The 19,312-nt window shown below is 41.6% G+C and overlaps 1 protein-coding gene across 4 annotated transcripts in view; it reads right to left on the reverse strand.

The window, feature by feature from the left end:
- The window catches only part of PAM (peptidylglycine alpha-amidating monooxygenase), a 299,102-nt gene that overhangs the window by 101,814 nt on the left and 177,976 nt on the right, over window positions 1-19,312 (reverse strand). For all 4 annotated transcript variants that reach the window (XM_077462333.1, XM_077462332.1, XM_077462330.1 and 1 more), the window contains exons 10-12: window positions 8,724-8,804; window positions 8,568-8,644; window positions 6,552-6,655 (exon numbers count right to left, since the gene is read on the reverse strand). In XM_077462333.1, the coding sequence (XP_077318459.1) occupies window positions 6,552-6,655; window positions 8,568-8,644; window positions 8,724-8,804 (262 nt within the window). The remainder of the gene's footprint in view (window positions 1-6,551; window positions 6,656-8,567; window positions 8,645-8,723; window positions 8,805-19,312) is intronic.

Raw genomic sequence — 19,312 nt, forward strand, 5'->3', positions numbered from 1 at the left:
ATATATATATATATATATATATATATATATATATCTATATATCTATATATCTCTATCTATCACACATAGATGGAGATATATAGATAGAGTAAGTCTATTTTTATTATTATTTTTATTAAATTTATCAGAATAAATCCTTGGATTGCAAGTATAATTAGTTGGAAACATGTTTGTAATCCAAAGCACTCGTATATCAAAGCAAATTTCCCCATAAATAATGGAAAATCAGATGATTAATTTCACACCCTGTCCACATAGACCATCCTCCGCACCACCAACTCTCACTGCGTTCAGTCTGCAATTGTGCCCGGGAACCTTGCAGTAGAGCAATCTAAAAGCGAGGCTTGAAGCGCTCGTGGAGCACAGCATGGAAGAGATGATGTAGATGGCGGTGCGGAGGATGGTCTATGTGGACAGCTTTAACCTGGAATGCTCGTTTTAGTCATCAACCATGCGAGTTGCTAAATGTTGGACCTTCATTAAATGTAATCATATTGCTACACTTAGGAGGCACCTCTCTTCTCTTTTATACTCAGTTGCGACACGACACTACTTGAATATCAAGATATCACTCCTTTATTAAAGCGGAGGTCCACCGAAAATGTTTTTTTTTAAAAGTCAGCAGCTACAAATGCTGCAGCTGCTGACTTTTGAAATATGGACACTTACCTGTCCAGGGCACCCACAATGTCGGCACCCGAAGCCGATCTGTTGCTCGGCTCTCGGGTGCTGCCACCACCATCTATGGTAAGGGAATCAGGAAATGAAGTCTTGCGGGCTTCACTTCCCGATGCCCTACTGAAGATGCGTGAGTCGCGCTGCTCAATCCGGATGGTCCCTGCTGTCTCTAGGATCCATGTCAGCAGACAGCAGGGGGCGGAAAGAGGCATAGAGTCTATGCCCGGAAGTGCCTGAAATACCTCTGTAATAAAATTAGTATTATATCCTATTTTACAATTAAGTCAAGCTCAATAGAACCTCCTGCTATCCCTTTATAGTCCTGTACCTGTTTATGTTTTGCTGCATTATTGTTTTTTGCTTGGAAAAGCCTTACAATACCCTTTTTTCTCTCAATCGAAATGTTACTTGCCGTTCCATACCAGTGCTCTATGCTGGCATTTCTGAGCCACACCCCTTGGCACAAATATTCTCACAGTGGGACAGAGGGATAGTGTCTAACGAGATCTGTGCTGAGTACAGAGTAAACCATCTGCTGCCTATTGGACTACACCGTTTTTTTTTAGTTTGCACAACTGCTGTAACAGGAAAGTGAAGGTAATACTATAAAACTGGAGGTTGTTAGTAGGTATATCAATTTGTTAAATCAAATCTATTTTAAGTAATATAAACCATCCTAAACATCTAAGGAGCCCCTACACTCTTGAGTTCTCCTGACCATGCTATTAGACTTGCAACCATTTTTTTTATATATTAAAATAGCCCCTCAAAAGTCAGTTCTTCAAAATTGGGTAACCTTCTTCCCTCTCTACCCCACATAACTTGGGGTGTGCCAACCATCACCATTAGCCAATGCCCTTGCTCCCACTTAGTTAATCTTGTATATGTCCTACAACTTGCAACTTTAGAGATGTGATGTGCATGTGTTTAGGTCTTCAAATTTTCTAATTTCCACCCCCTGTTAATCTATAGAGCTGTGTAATATATTAGCTATAAAAAAAAAAAAAAAAAAAAACACAATATTAATATTAGCTGGATGTGCAGAAATTCTTAACTTGATCTTAAAAATAAAATGCATCTAAATATTATTTTGGTAGATTTATATGCCTACAAATGTGTAAAGGTAAACTGAAGGCACACTGCTAAATACACAAATGAAACTATTCGTATGATGTTTTACTGGCCAAGGGTTGCATAGTTCTGTCCATTCAGTCCTAAAATGCGCACAGCTCTGTCAAAGAGCACGCTTTTGCCTGGTATGGGAGGGGAGGGGACCTGATCTTTCTCTGTTGCAGGTCAGTAACACTTAAAGGTCTTCTCTTGTCACTCCTACTTTATCCTATTAGCATGCTTCTTGCATTGCCTCACAAATGATTAGCTTTAAATATGCTCATTAAAAAAACAAATCATAATTTAATATCACAGATTTTTTTTTTTTAAAACAAGGTAATATAGTTGTTCCAATACCAAACAAATTAATTGTCATTATACTATATTAAAATTCCACTCAGCTCCAAGTTAATGAACAATTAACAGGTACTCCGTTTCTAGAAGGTAGTAGAAGGTCTGTACTACAAAAACCTTCCGGCATCATTCCAGCTATCCATTACTTGTATTCCTGTGCAAAGACTAAAAAACATATTTTTGTTTATATACTGAAAATCAGACTATCCACTGGGTCTGTTGGGATTGTTAGAGGAAGAACGAGGGAGGATATTTCTCTGCCGTGAAAAATATGCCAGTGCCGTCCTTTCCAGTGGTATCTAGCAAGATTCACTTATTTACCATAGCAACAGTAATGATATGAGGCAGGAGGAACAAAAAAACGGAGGGCTACAAAAGGGGAATTGGCTTCTTCCGTGCACTGAAAGCAGAGAGTCCCCAAGAGACCACACAAGTCATTCGCCAACCTATGTGCTCGCTACTGATGCTGTGAAAGCGGCTCGGCATGATGTGTGCGTGGAATAACTGTCATTCTAATAGCTTTCTCCCTGTTCACATACACCAGCAGAAATACACATACTCTTCACAATCTCACCCACAGCCACAGGAGACAACCTTCTGGCACAAAGCTTTGAAAGAACGGGTTTAGTACCATTGATTTTCTGCCTCTTGCAAGCTGGCAATACAATGTTTTTTTTTTCTTCTTTTTTATGAATAACAGATAGAAGAAAAAAAAACAAAAAAACAAAAAAAAATACTTTTTACAAAGCCCAGAGGACACCGCTGACCCATACACGTTCACCAATTTTGTCTTGTATAAAATCACAGAGGGAGAACAAAATCTGTTCAAGGAAAACACAAACTACAGTCTCACGAACCATATACCCAAAAGAAACAGGTCTAGACGCACATGCAAGACAGAGGCACCTACATCACAGCCACTAGGCCTGAACTCACTCACCGTGATCTCCACCTATCTGCGAATAAAAAGCAGACAATGCTCAGATGTCAGGAAGAAATTTAAGTGCAAAATAGGGAATCTGCTGCCTAGCAGCCATAAGCCTAGTGCACACAATAAGAATATTGGACAAATGATCATCTATTTGTATGTTCGTATTGAAAACCAATGTGTTACTAAAAGGAAAAAGTAAGATCAGCGCTACATCACAAGGAGAAATAGCTGCTAGCACTAAAGGAAATACACAATACCTAATCAAACATAAAAAAACTAAATTGCAGCGCTTCCAACAATCAGACAATATAGTCCATAAAAAGCGTGGTGCTCCTTTAAATGTGCAAATAGAAGAAATGGCAACTCACCAGAAGCAGGTGCTGTCTCATTCAAGAGAACAGCCAACACACTTTATGCAATTCAATGGAGATGTGATTCTCAGTGTTTATCCATGTCTGGTATCAAATATTGCCACCTCCTCAGAATCATGGGCAATGATATCCAACCATGAGAAAAGTCTCATAGTGTAGTAATTAGCAGGTATTCAATAGAATAGTGAAAGTGATCACCCATGATAGTGGCAAACATTATTAAATCCGTGCTTCACTCTGCCTTCCACAAATGCAATGCAAACTCCCCAAAAAGTGTATATTGCCATACACTATGCAGCCAACACGCTCAACAGGGATGAATGGATGAATGCGGACAAGACCACCTGTATCCTCTATTCAGGGGATCTCATTCGGATATCCTTAGGGTACATATAGCCACTCACACCACCAAATGGTACCATTAGAAAGAAGAAATAATGTATTCTAGTGCAGTAGTTTTATTGAAGCAGCTTAAAATGAATATACCAGCTGTAGACAAAGCTCCAGTATAAAACAAACAATGCCGCTTGTAACTCACATCGAAAACTTCGCCACAGCAGGTAGCATGATGTCACCTGAACAGCTCCGCCCAATGTGTTTCCCAGCCAATGTGCATCCTCCCTGGGAGTAATCGGTTACTAAAGTTACAAAAATTCCTGTATGACAAAATACAACTTCAGAAGTGATGTTATGCATTGTATTGTTTTCGTTCATATCTGAGAGGTCTTGGGATTTCCATTATTTTTATTTCTTTTTTTATCGGGTTTTAATTTTGCTTATAGTTACAGCTATTTGCTAAACAAAAACACCAAAGGAAATACAAAGAGAAAAAAAAATCCAATTTTTTTTAATGGACGAAAACTGTACTGATTTTCCGAAAATCACATGTTCTGTTATCATACAAGAAAAATTGTCGTGCTTGTCTCTTCTGATATTTTTGCATGAAATGTCGTGGTCGACTCTCAAAGCGGTGTACGAAGATCAGATTATAGGATGATCACTCCAAAAGCAGTATTTTTTTCCGATTTTCTCATCGTGTGTACTAAACAATACAAACACATTCTATGAGTGAACATGCCTTAGTGCTCAATTACACAGTTATCTCCAGGAACCACAGCAAAGTGCCTAGTAAAAAACCTATGATCCACCAGCTGGAAGTGTCTGAGGTTTGATGATGCCTATCATGACTACTGTCTGTCACAGCTTGGCAACATTTATCTAATGTCTATCAAGACCTAAAGAATAGAACTTGGGTGCACAAAAGAAGACTTCAGGTGCTGAAGGACCTATCTAGGAGTTGGAGGAATTCTTAAAAGCAGTAAGAACCAGAAGTAAGATACCATCAGCAATGTAAGTAAAATTACCGGCTTGCTACCCAAGATCAGATTTGGATGGGCTTTTGTAGCAGTACAACTCCTCTAGGTTCACACACACACACACAAAGGTTCTTCGCATTCATCCATGGTATATTTATAACAGAAACATACCCAAAGCCACAGCTCCATGCAAGACTCGCCCATTCAGTGCATAAACAATTTAAGTGCTGCCCACTATGGTCCATCTCCATTCCCCATCATAAATATGAGAAAATGTGTGAGACGCACTACACTCTTAGCTACTCTTGTTGCATTTATTAGAATGATTGCATACAATGTTTCCACCTGGGAACCAACCTTCCTTGACACGTTTCACCACTACTGGCTTGCTCACAATGATAGGGTAAATATATTTAACCTGAGCTGAATTCACCAATTATTGACACAGAAATAAAAAATAAAAAAAAAAATTGACCCAGCAACAATATTGGAGTTAAATAAGGAAGACATGTTTATTTCTGTTTTCCACAAAGGACTCAATTTCATAAGTACCTACTGAGCTTCATTCAGAACCTCATTACAAAAATCAGCACCAATGTATTATAGATACCGAGACTGCAATATGTGAATTCTGTTGGCTCTTTTGATTGAGTGTAATCTCTGCTCACAAATACACATTACCCTATATTTTAGGCTACAATGATATATGGCTTGTGGTTACGCCCCCCCCCCCCACTTAGTTACTACAGTATGTACTGTTGTCAGGGCCGGGCTCAGCCCTTCCTTCTCTAAGCTGGCCGCTCAGCTGTCAGCTAATTGCCAGCTCTCTCCACAGATACTCAGCTGTTGATGATATCCTGCTCGTCAGTCCTACCTACTTAAGCCGCCCAGCCCAGAGGATCTCTGCCTTTGCCTTAGTCAACATCACAGAGACGCTCTCCTGCCTTCCTGTTAAAAGACTTGCTTGGCTGACATCCCTTCTGGCTCCAGATTCTGCTTGCTCTTTTACTACGCTCAACTCCGACTCCCTGACATTTGGCTTGTCTGACTATCTGTTTTGGTTCCTGAACTCTGGCTACAGTTGTTCTATTAATTTTTATTAGTAAACAAGTGTGATTAACTGTATATATGTCTAGGTCTGATTTCATGGTTTCTGACACTAACACCTTTGTAATACAGTCTAGTCTCTGATCTCCATTAGAAAAGAGTTTATTTACTTTGGAACCACAAATTCCTTTTATCCAAAAGGCTGCACATTGAATTAATATTTTCTACGGATATAACAATCATACCAGTCTTTATTGGGCATGTAATTTAATGCATGCACACCATATTAAGATAGCAAAAATTGGTATTGTATTACAAGATGTGTTCCACTTTGTAGCATACATGTAAACCTTTCCGCAAAAGAATAATATACTATATTATATAGGCTATAAATAGGCAGATTTGTTACATACGTTTTCTTGTGGGCATGTCAGCTTAAACATAAACAGGAATAACATGATGCACAGTACAATGCCATGACGCACAAACTAGAACAACGTAGGAATGAAAAAATTCAGGTTTTACAGATTGTTCCAATTTCATTCCTACATACCTCTCCACATAATCTGGAAAATTACTTCAGTCTTGTTTATACAATCTTAACATGACTGAAGCCCTCTATGCTTGAATGGATGTATAAGGTTTTGGAAATTGTGCAGTGTTGGAGATCTAAGGCAAAGCTATCACCAGCTAGTCTGTCTCTACAATTCATTACTCTGAACTTGTTACATCATGGAAACATACCCAATATATGTATTAGATGTTCTTCCGTCACCTGTGAAGACACATCTGGCTGCCAGAACATCACCAGCGTGAACATCAAGAGGATGTTCCACAGCGTAAAATGCCTAAAAAATAAAATAAAATAAAAAGTACATTTTAAAATATCACTGACCATACAAAACAATTTAGGTACAATCACTCTGTCAACCCATACTTAATGCTGAACTTCAGGGAAAGAAAAAATGCTCCCTTGCAGAGGGGTTGCCCCCTGGGTTGCAGGGGCTAAATGCTCGTTTAGGTCTAGGGGTCAAAAAAAAAAAAAAAAAAGCAGTTCTACTTACCCGATCCTCAACTCCTGAAGGCTTCTTCCAGGCTGTAAGACTTGTACCCACAACCTCTTCTCTGCACTACAGCAGTCACAGGTCCTCAGATGTCATTGAATCCACTGCCAGAGAGAAGGGGAGAAGAGGAGAGAACCAGCTACTGGGAGAGCGGAGTATTGGGTAAGTAAAATCATTTCTCCTGGTCCCCTAGACCTAAACGAGCATTTAATCCTTGCAGTGACAGGGCAGACTCTGCAAGTGAGAATTTTTACTTTTCCCAAAGCAGGGCTTTAATGGACATCTTTTTTAAACGGCATAAATGATCTATATTTAGGGTGTAAAAAAGGGTGCATATAATAAATGCCTTGGGATCTGAAGGAGATACAACACCGGGCCATTAGGTTGGAATGCACAGAAGCATAGCTTCTACACACATATATATATATATATATATATATATATATATATATATATATATATATATATATATAGCACACTGTGTGGTAGGAGCATTGGATGTCATTGTGCAGCGGTAGTAAACAGCACTGGGAGACCTAGTCACAAGCAAAGGGTGCCTGGAAGAACAGGGATTCATCCAATTGAGGACAGGCAGGTTTGCGCCACATGGGAAAGAGCCTACAAGCAGTCAGAGGTTCTGTGCACGTGTTGGCCTGTGCTGTTGGAACTTGGAGCGCTCTTTGGGTGGACATCTTGGGCTGCTGTGTCAACTATTACCGCAAAGGCAGCATTGCAGGAAGACCACCTTTAAATGCATGACCAGACCAGAATGCTCTATTGGCTGGTGAGCCTTGTCCTAGGATTGTGCATGTTGCAATGAAAGATTGCTATGTTTACATTTGTTTTGCGGAATAAATCCTTTTTTTATGTAGAAGTTTATGATGAGCTCAGGCACATTCAGATCCTAGTCCAAAACCAGGCGAGTGAGCCCGCCATGAAGAGGTCATCTGTACTGAGCATCCCCTGACCCACATGTACACAAGGGAGGTTTATAAGTGTGACTGTGAGGAGGGGAATGCCTTGGCTATTTATCATTGAACCAGTACAGCGACAGCTTCCTTGTGATATCACTCACGTGGGATTGGACTAGGATCCAAACACGTCCGAGCTAATCCCCTTTAATGATGTTCAATAAACAGAACTTTGATTGCAGTACCCTGTGAGGTGCTTGTGATCCTGTTGTGATCCTGTTTCCTGAACAGGGTTGAGCTCAGGCATGTTCGGATGATAGTCTGAACAAACCTGAGCTAAATTACAAGGAAGCTGCCACTGCACAACGCCAATCATAAGCGGCCAAAGCATTCCCAACTTGCAGCTGCGTGTATTTAAAAAGCATGTGTATGTGTGGCCGTGGGACGGGAAATGCCTCAACTGCTTATGATTGGCTGCCCCTGAATATTAAAACACACACTTTGCTCCAATATGGAGGCGTAAGGACCACACTATACAGAGGGCATTTAAGAGGCAGTGTTGCCTTCACATACAGTAATTTGCAAATGTTGTAAAACTAAAACTTTTGTTTTTACCACACTGTTAGACAATGTAATATGTTTTTATTTATTTTTTTTGGCTAGATGCCAAGTGTGCTGGAAAATACATTTTCTAATGTTTGCTGTGCAAAGCCCTTCCATGTACACCCATCTTTATAAATTGTATATTGGGGTAGTTTCCATTTTTTTTTGACACAAGGTCCTACCTGTGGTAGTTGAGGGCTCTGTCTTCCAATTAAAGTCCACTTGCCATTTCTGATCCTGTACCCACTAACAACTTGTCCTATGAACACAACAGGAGTGAATTACGACACTGTTAAAATGGCCATTATGATTATGTCGGCAGCAGTAAGGAAACTCACCTAACTGATGAGTGTGGACTCTGTAGGCAAATGGGTACATTGTTGGCTTTTCATACGCACAAGCAATATCCGAGTACACTGCTAAGAAACACATGGAACAGACGCGTTAACACATGTCAATGTCAATTTGTAAACATTGTTTAATCCAGTCATGTCTTCATTAAAACATTCAAATATTTGCACATATAAGTAGTACAAACATAACATTAAATACTCATGCTGGCTATACACAATTTGATTTTATTATCCCATTAATGTGTGCTTTGATCAAAATAATAATAAATAAATAAATTCTCGTATGACAAAGACTTTTTTTTGTTGTTGATTTATTGTTTGATCATGCGCAGTCTTTTTCTGATTTTTCTTGTAAAAAACAGTACACATTAAAAAGAAAATCGTTCATTCTGTTCCCGAATGAGAAACATTTTGAAGTTTGTCCCTTTGGGAATTTTCATAGGAAAAGGTGGAAATTGGCTGTCGTAAGTTGTGTACACATTGTGCGAAAATGGGAGAAAAGTTTCTCGGACAAAAAAGGTTTGCCGATTTTCTTATAGTGTGTACAAGTCTTTAGACTTGGATGATTGCCCAGGGGGGAAAATGTTCAGTCATTTATCATTAATCAGCAGCACCAAAATATTTTAGTGGTTAATCTGATTGTATTTTGATAGATCAGATGAGATTGCATGTTGGAAACACAGAAGTGATTGATAACTAGGGTTGTCACCTCATCCCTTTAAACCCGAACACATATGAATTACACAGGTTCTGAGGCCAATTTAATGCAGATAAGGCACCAAGTGAGTTTAAAGTGGTTGTAAACCTATTACAACAACTTTATGCTACAGGTAAGCCTATAATAAGGCTTACCTGTAGCTACCCAGGATATCTCCTAAACATGCACAGTTTAGGAGATATCCCCTGTCCCCTGCATGTGCCACACTGGGACAAACTGAAGCAATGGCATGCATGTGTCATTGCTTCAGTCTGTGTGCCGTTACCGGTGGATCCCGTGCGCATCGCAGCTCCAGTCAATCACAGCGCCAGAGCCGCCATACCCAGAAGTAACCCCCAGGAGAGATGTCGCTGGCCGGAAGGGGAAACAAAGACAACTGCGGGGACTTCGTTCTTTTTTTTTTTAACCAGGGTTTACGACCACTTTAATTACCACCTTAATCACCCACAGAACCTGTGTAATTAACCACTACAGCCCCAGACCAATAAACACCTCAAGGACCAGAGGTCTTTTTCCAGTTTCGCACTGCGCTGCTTTAACTGGTAATTGCGCGGTCATGCAATATTGCACCCAAACGAAATTTGCGTCCTTTTCTTCCCACAAATAGAGCTTTCTTTTGATGGTATTTGATTGCCTCTGCGATTTTTATTTTTTGCGATATAAATGGAAAAAGAGCGAAAATTTTGAAAAAAAAAAAAGATATTTTCTTCTTTTTGTTATAAGAAAAATCGAATAAACTACATTTTAGTCATACATTGAGGGCAAAATTTATTCAGCCACATGTCTTTAGTAAAAAAAAGGTCAATAAGCGTATATTTTTTGGTTTGCGCAAAAGTTATAGTGTCTACAAACTAGAGTACATTTTCTGGAATTTACACAGCTTTTAATTTATGACTGCCTATCTCAATTCTTGAGGTGCTAAAATGGCAGGGCAGTACAAACCCCCCCCCCCCAAATGACCCCATTTTGGAAAGTAGACACCCCAAGGAAATTGCTGATGGGTATGTTGAGCCCATTGAATATTTTTTTTTTTTGTCCTAAGGGATTGAATAATGACAAAAAAAAAAAAAATATTACAAAAAGTTGTCACTAAATGATATATTGCTCACACATGCCATGGTTATATGTGGAATTGCACCTCAAAATATATTCCGCTACTTCTCCCGAGTATGGGGATACCACATGTGTGGGACTTTTTGGGAGTCTAGTGGTGCACGGCACCCTGAAAACCAATCACCACCTTCAGGATTTCTAAGGGTGCAAATTTTTGATTTCACTCCTCACTACCTATCAGTTTCGAAGGCCATAAAATGCCAAAATAGCACAAAACCCCCCAAAATGACCCCATTTTGGAAAGTAGACACCCCAAGCTATTTACTGAGAGGCATGTTGAGTCCATGGAATATTTTATATTTTGCCACAAGTTGCGGGAATATTACAAACTTTTTTTTTTTTTGCACAAAGTTGTCACTAAATGATATATTGCTCACACATGCTATGGGCATAAGTCAAATTACACCCCAAAATAAATTCTGCTGCTTCTCCCGAGTACGGGGATACCACATGTGGGGGACCTTTTTGGAGCCTAGCCACGTACGGGACCCCGAAAACCAAGCACTGCCTTCCGGATTTAAATATAAAATGCTACCAAAAAAAAACTGTTAGCGATCGCAGGGATCAGGCCTGACTCTGCGATCGCTGCAGTTATGTGTTTAGTGTTTTGTAAGTGACAGTGATTGATCGATACTGCACTTGGGTGGGCTGGGCGGAGGGGCAAAACGCAGGTGCTAGCAGGTATCTGGGCTGATCCCGCTAACAATGCGTTTTTTTGGAACCCTGAACTGCTGGGGACGCTAGTATAGATCTGATCAGATAAGATATTGATCTGTTCAGATTCTATACCACTACAGGAGGTTTATGCTTTGCGTGTGGGTGTTAGCGGTACTGGCACTAACCTAGCGCTGCCTGGGGCGACGCAGACCCTGACCCTAAAACCTAATTGATATCACCCGCCAGGTGATCAGGGGGTTAAACCTTTATTGGGTAATAAATGGTGGGTGCCCTGATGCTATAAAAAGCAAACTAACCAGAGTCACCCGTAACACTTATACGGTGATCAGTGGTGAAAGGGTTAACTAGGGGCAATCAGGGGGTTCAAATTTTTATTAGGTAGTATATGGGGGTCCCTGGCACTATATAAAAACCTGACGGGGAACCTAAATAACTAACTGGCTAACCTGAGTCACCAGTGACACTTATACTGTGATCGCTGGTGAAAGGGTTAACTAGGGGCAATCAGGGGGTTAAAACCATTATTGGGTAGTATATGGGGGTACCTAGCGCTATAAAAACCTGGCGGTGAACCTAAAAAAATAACTAGCTACCTAGCGACAGTAGCGACACTGATGCAGCGATCAGAAAAATTATCGCTTAGTGACACTGGCAAAAGGGGATGAAAGGGTTAACTCTAGGGGCAATCAGGGGGTTAATTCTTTATTGGGGGGTGATAGGGGGCTACCCTGGACCTAACACTAACTGCCCTGACAGTTTTAACTGTTACAACTGACACTGAATGCAGTGATCAGTAAAGAAATGATCAATGCAATCAGTGACAATGTGACTGGGGGGGGGGGGGATCGGGGGGCGATCGGGGGGGGGGGGGGGTTGTGTACCTATGTGTCAGTGTAGTGTTTTGGTGCACTTACTTTCAGTCTTCTCCTCGTAGTCCGGTCAAAAAGACCGCCCCGAGGAGAATGACATCACTTCCTCCTTCCTGTGTAAACAATACACAGTGGGAGGAAGCTTGTCATTGGCCAGGAGCGATCCAGAGGGGGTGGCCAGAAACCAATGGCCATCCCCTCATCACGGATCGCTCCTGGAGTGAACTGGACCGCCGTATCCAGCGGGAGGGGGTCCAATCGGACCCCCCACCCGCTGGAAGGCAGGCACGTACATGTACGTGCTTGTGCCTGCCTGTGCCATTGTAATGACGTACAATGGCAATACGGCCTTCCTTAAGTGGTTAATGTGTTTGGTATTAACTGGATAAGGTGGCAACCCTATTGATAACTTACAAGCGTACCTTCCAAATACCAAAACCAAATCCCATTCCTTGTGCATGGTATATCAATTTATTGGGTTAAAAACTAGGAATTAATACAATTCTGACAGGAAAGAATAATTGAAAAATAAATCAAATAATTTATCAAATCGTGTATGGCCTCCAGAAATGGCAAAGGGGAAGGAGCATAATAATCAGAACTCTATGGCTGTCAGTTAATAGTCTGCACAAGCTTACAGGATGAGAGAGAGCAGAGGGATGACCTCACCAGTCAGCTGCTTCTCCTTCACCGAACAGCCACATGGTCTGGCATGTTGGTAAATAAAGTATACTGTGGAAATAATTATTGTGCCTTCCTTAACATAAGCAAAAAAAGAAAAAGGAAAAGCTGCTACACTGAATGTGACAAAAATTCAAACAGTGATAGAAATGGATGTGTAGCGCTAAGTGATCCAAACAGTGATATATTATTTAGTGATTTATATATATATATATATATATATATATATATATATATATAAATCACTAAATAATATTGCCCAATCCTTTTTTTTCATGCTCTGTGGATGAAATCATTTTTGGGTTTATAGCATTGGGCCTTATTACCCCTATAAGGGTTTACCTTTACCACCATCCATTTGCCATCTTTGGATCCCCTGTTTGATGCCCTTGGTGGTTTGAACCATCCTCAAGATGGTGACATCTATAAGAGACCAGCTACAGCAGTCCAGTTGTTGTTCTTATGGTCGACATCTTCTGAAGAAGAGCGAGGCGTAGCCCAAATCCTTCGGGATACCAGCTGACCAGCCACAGTTCTTCTGTCGTTTGGGATTGTTCATGCCTGATTGACTGACTGACAGTCGGGTCCAACAATTTCAGTAAGTGCGCATAAACCATATCACCTACAGTGCCTTGCGAAAGTATTCAGCCCCCTTGAACTTATCAACCTTTTGCCACATTTCAGGCTTCAAACATAAAGATATAAAAATTTAATTTTTTGTGAAGAATCACAAACAAGTGGGACACAATTATGAAGTGGAACCAAATCTATTGGATAATTTAAACTTTTTTAGCAAATAAAAAACTGAAAAGTGGTGCGTGCAAAATTATTCGGCCCCTTTACTTTCAGTGCAGCAAACTCACTCCAGAAGTTCAGCGAGGATCTCTGAATGATCCAATGTTGTCCTAAATGACTGATGGTGATAAATAGAATCCACCTGTGTGTAATCGAGTCTCTGTATAAATGCACCTGCTCTGTGATAGTCTCAGGGTTCTGTTGAAAGCGCAGAGAGCATCATGAAGACCAAGGAACACACCAGGCAGGTCAGTAATACTGTTGTGGAGAAGTTTAAAGCCGGATTTGTATACAAAAAGATTTCCCAAGCTTTAAACATCCCAAGGAGCACTGTGCAAGCGATCATTTTGAAATGGAAGGAGTATCAGACCACTGCAAATCTACCAAGACCTGGCCGTCCCTCTAAACTTTCAGCTCAGACAAGGAGAAGACTGATCAGAGATGCAGCCAAGAGGCCCATGATCACTCTGGATGAACTGCAGAGAACTACAGCTGAGGTGGGCGAGTCTGTCCATAGGACCACAATCAGTCGTACACTGCACAAATCTGGCCTTTATGGAAGAGTGGCAAGAAGAAAGCCATTTCTCAAAGATATCCATAAAAAGTCTCGTCTAAAGTTTGCCACAAGCCACCTGGGAGACACACCAAACATGTGGAAGAAGGTGCTCTGGTCAGATGAAACCAAAATCGAACTTTTTGCCCACAATGCAAAACGATATGTTTGGCGTAAAAGCAACACAGCTCATCACCCTCAACACACCATCCCCACTGTCAAACATGGTGGTGGCAGCATCATGGTTTGGGCCTGATTTTCTTCAGCAGGGACAGGGAAGATGGTTAAAATTGAGGGTAAGATGGATGCAGCCAAATACAGGACCATTCCGGATGAAAACCTGTTGGAGTCTGCAAAAGACCTGAAACTGGGACGGAGATTTATCTTCCAACAAGACAATGATCCCAAACATACAGCAAAATCTACAAAGGAATGGTTCACAAATAAACACATCCAGGTGTTAGAATGGCCAAGTCAAAGTCCAGACCTGAATCCAATCGAGAATCTGTGGAAAAAGCTGAAAACTGCTGTTCACAAACGCTCTCCATCCAACCTCACTGAGCTTGAGCTGTTTTTTAAGGAAGAATGGGCAAGAATTTCAGTCTCTCGATGTGCAAAACTGATAGAGACATACCCCAAGCGACTTGCAGCTGTAATCGCAGCAAAAGGTGGCTCTACAAAGTATTAACGCAAGGGGGCCGAATAATTTTGCACGCCCCACTTTTCATTTTTTTATTACTTAAAAAAGTTTCAAAAATCCAATAGATTTCGTTCCACTTCACAATTGTGTCCCACTTGTTGGTGATTCTTCACAAAAAATTTAAATGTTATATCTTTATGTTTGAAGCCTGAAATGTGGCAAAAGGTTGAAAGGTTCAAGGGGGCCGAATACTTTCGCAAGGCACTGTATTTAGAAGACATTTTCAGTGTGATGGTCCTTATGGCTGTATGACATCCCTTCGCCTCTGTGTTTCATCTGGTCACAATGGACATGTTTATTTCACTTTAATATTTTATGTGGACTTTTTTTTATACGAGTAGTTTTCACTCGTCACCCCTGTTGGGCTATAATATAAATATATATATCACTGTTTGGATCACTTAGCGCTACACATCCAATTTCAAACAAATTGTACTGCCTAAAAGGTAAACCTCAAATCAAAACAAATATTTCTTGGTTATAATTGGAAGAGTTTAGAATTTATGAATCAAGATATGTCCGTGTATTATCATAGTTGTTAGTAGTCCAACTCTGGAGTGTGCAGGAAAAAAAAAGAGCGACAACCCATGTAGCTGAATAAAGTAATGGTTACCTTAGGAAAGGAAGTGTTTCTGGATATACGTTGCTTGTACAATTTCATTGAAAATAGGATATGTGTACTATACAGGATGCAAATTCTAGTGCGGAACTGATTTTACAGTATATAATCATACAAACATACACACATCACAGGAAAATGATTTTAAAATAGCATTTGCTAAATGAAGACATCATAGAATGCTGTATGTGACCATAATATGTGCGATTTTGTCTGTGGCTACCATTCGTGAAAGTTATTGTTAAATTATTTATACTATAATGTATCCCCTGCTGTACATTAGTGAAACATAAAAAGTCACTAAGGAGTTTTGTGACCACATAAAGACACAGGGCTCCAGGCCAACTGCTATTATATAACAATACTTATCTATATTTCTGTGCCACTTTTTCAAGCTCCAGTATAACATTTTACTGCACGAAAGATTTTTTTTTTTTCCTTTACATTTTTAATGCTGATAGTGGTTGTAAAGGCAGAAGGTTATATTTATCTTAATTCATTCTACGCATTAAGATAAAAAGCCTTCTGTGCGCAGCAGCCCCCACTAATACTTACCTGTGGTCCATTTCTATCCAGCGATGTGCATGAGAGACTCAGCTGTCCAGGATTCTTCCTCCTGATTGGCTGAGACACAGCAGCGGCACCATTGGCTTCTGCTGCTGTCAATTAACCACTTCAATACTGGGCACTTAAACACCTTCCTGCCCAGACCAATTTTGAGCTTTCAGCGCTGTCGCACTTTGAATGACAATTGCACGGTCATGCTACACTGTACCCAAATTAAATTTTTATCATTTTTTTCCCACAAATAGAGCTTTCTTTTGGTGGTATTTGATCACCTCTACGGTTTTTATTTTTTGCGCTACAAATAAAAAAATACAGAAAATTTTGAAAAAAAATATGTTTTTTTTTGTTTCAGTTTCAAAACTTTGTAAATAAGTAAGTTTTCTCCTTCACTGATGGGCACTGATGGGGCTACACCGATGGACACTGACGATGTGGCACCAATGAAGTGGCACTGATGAGGTGGCATTGATGGACACTGATAGGTGGCACGGGTGGGCGTCACAGATGGGCATGGATAGGCGGCACAGATGGGCATGGATAGGCGGCACTGATAGGCGGCACAGGGGGGCACTGATAGGCGGCACAGGGGGGCACTGATAGGCGGCACAGGGGGGCACTGATAGGCGGCATTGTATTATGGTATACTGTACTAATGGATGCCAATCAGTGATGCCCATTGTGGGCACTGATTGGCATCCATTATGGGCACTGATTGGCATCCCTGGTGGTCTAGGGAGGATTACCTTTTGCTGGGCATCCCTGGTGGTCTGGTGGCATCCCTGGTGGTCCTGTGTGGGCATCCTCGGGGGGGGGGGGCTCTGCTGATAATCGATCAGCACAGACCCCCTCTGTCAGAGGAGCAGCCGATCGGCTCTCCTCTACTCACGTCTGACAGACGCGAGTGAGGAAAAGCCAATCACCGGCTCTTCCTATTTACACTGTGATCAGCCGTGATTGGACACGGCTGATCACGTGGTAAAGAGTCTCCGTCGGAGACTCTTTACCGAGATCGTAGTTGCCGGGTGTCAGACTGACACCCCGCAACAACGAAAGCCGTGATGCGCACCCCCAGGGGAGCGCAGCGGCTCATAATCCTGATCACGTCATATGACGTCCGATCAGGATTATGCAACCACTTTGCCACCGTCAATTGCCTATAGGGCAGGCGGCAAGTGGTTAAACTCATTTAGCCAAACAGGAGAGAGAGGGGGCAGGGTCGAACCGCGCCTCAGTGTCTGAATGGATACAAAAGGAGCTTTGGGTCGGGTGCTCCCATAGAAAACTGCATGCTGTGGGGGCACTCAACAGAACGGAGGGGCCAGGAGTTCCACGGAGGGGCCAGGAGTTCCAGCCAGGAACCCAAGGAGGAGGAGGATCCAGGCTGCCCTGTGAAAAACTCCTGCACAGAGCAGGCAAGTATAATAGGTTTGTTATATTTAAAAAACATTTTTTTTAAAGAATTCACTTATTTCTGTGATTTTTTTTTGTTTGCAACCCTTTCCCCTCACCTCTTATACCCACTACCACGGCCACTGGTTACCTCCCTTACCCATTGCAGACTGCACTGCACCTGGTCCATTTAAGCTTATTACATATTACATACCTCAGCTCCATATCCGTTTTTATATTAAGATTCCATACAGCATTGTTCAGCGCTACTTCTGCTGCTCCTTCCTTACCAGACTCCAATCTGTTGGAGTCTGCCTGCTCAGTGGGGAATCCGTCTGCTGATCCCCCCTAAGCAGCTGGATGGTTGGTCTGTGTCCTCTCTGCTAATGCAGTGCAGACACAGCCTGTTTCCTCTATGGGTGGTTGAATGTGGTCTGTTTACAACCCACTGCCATTCGACCCAATCTGCCAAATGGATAGGTGATCCCAATCCATCTGTTTTTAGCAGGTAGGATCGGATGTCGGCGGGTCTCAAGGGACACATGTATGTTGACACCAACCGCTCCATAGAGGAGACTGAATGGTACGATTGGGTCTGCCTGAAAAAAAAAAAAAAAAAAAAAGACATGCGGACCTAATCAGTCCACCAATGTGAATGGGCCCTAAATCTACCTAACCGGAACAAACATGGCAATAAGATCCTGGCAAAGAATCTTACCTCTCACCGCTCTATCCAAAACTAAATAGGACAGGCTTCAAATACACTTTATGTCAGGTGGGAGAAAAAAGAAATATGGGACATTAGAAACGGGACTGCTTTAAGATTGGGATATACAGAGGAAGGAGGGTCTAAAGGTGTACATAGGCCCAATTTTCATTCTGGAGCCAGACCAGACCAAATTTTCCTAAGAAAGCATGCAGTTCTGAAAATCTCTAAGATTGGCAAATAGTAAACCCCACAAACACAAGGCCAGCGGGCGGAATCCGGCGCTCCAGGCCATTTCATGTGGACCACACACCTAGGGCTTTTTTTCAGCTGGAACATCCATTCTACCACCTACAGCTCTCGTCCTCCTCTCCCAACTCACTGCTGTCACTTGTAAACACATAAGCCTTCTGTGTAAACAAGGAGAGCTTTCCTCTTACATATTCTTACTGCCCTGTACTCATGTGATAAGGGAGATGCAGGTGCAGTGTAGGATGGGGCATATTGTGGTAAGCTGCACTGTGATCCCAGTCTGTGCACAAATGCTGAGCAATGGTCTCCCTGCAAGCATGAGAGAGAGGGGCAGGTCCACACACACTGCTGGGAGGTACTAGAGCCAGGCCAGGTAGGTGAGATGCAAAGAAGTTTGTGGGGGATGAATGGTGCAGAGGTCAGAGCTGAGGAGGGGTGGAAGCAAGCTGTGACAGGCTATGAAAGAGCTAAACCTTTCATGTTGTGCATAGCACATCTGTAAATCTTGCACTCAGTGCACCATCAAACTCTGCACTCGCTACATAGCGAACCCCTGAAATCTGTACATATCACATCTCTGAACTTTGCACATAACACACTCCTGGTATTTATTGCCCCTTTAAGATTCTCCCAATGTTGGCCACACCCACCTCTTGATGCGGTTCAGCAGGGGGCGTGGATCCGTTCCTGCACCTATTCCTTGAGGAAAAAAAAAAAGCCCTGGAAAAATGTATATAGTCTTAGAGATACAACTGGCCCCTTAAGGTTAATTATAATGCTGATACAGCTTTCAATGAAATGGAGTTTGACATCCTTGCAAAAAACTTTCCTACACTACATCACATCAAAACAGACTGAAGATAAATTAGAAGCATTGTATGTGATGAGGTCAGAGAGCAACCAACGGATGGAGTGGCAAAGAGAAAACGCTTTG

The sequence above is a fragment of the Lithobates pipiens genome, unplaced genomic scaffold (assembly GCF_037356315.1).
Source record: "Lithobates pipiens isolate NorthernLeopardFrog02 unplaced genomic scaffold, aLitPip1_a1.2 Scaffold_3, whole genome shotgun sequence".
NCBI classification, from domain to species: Eukaryota; Metazoa; Chordata; class Amphibia; order Anura; family Ranidae; genus Lithobates; species Lithobates pipiens.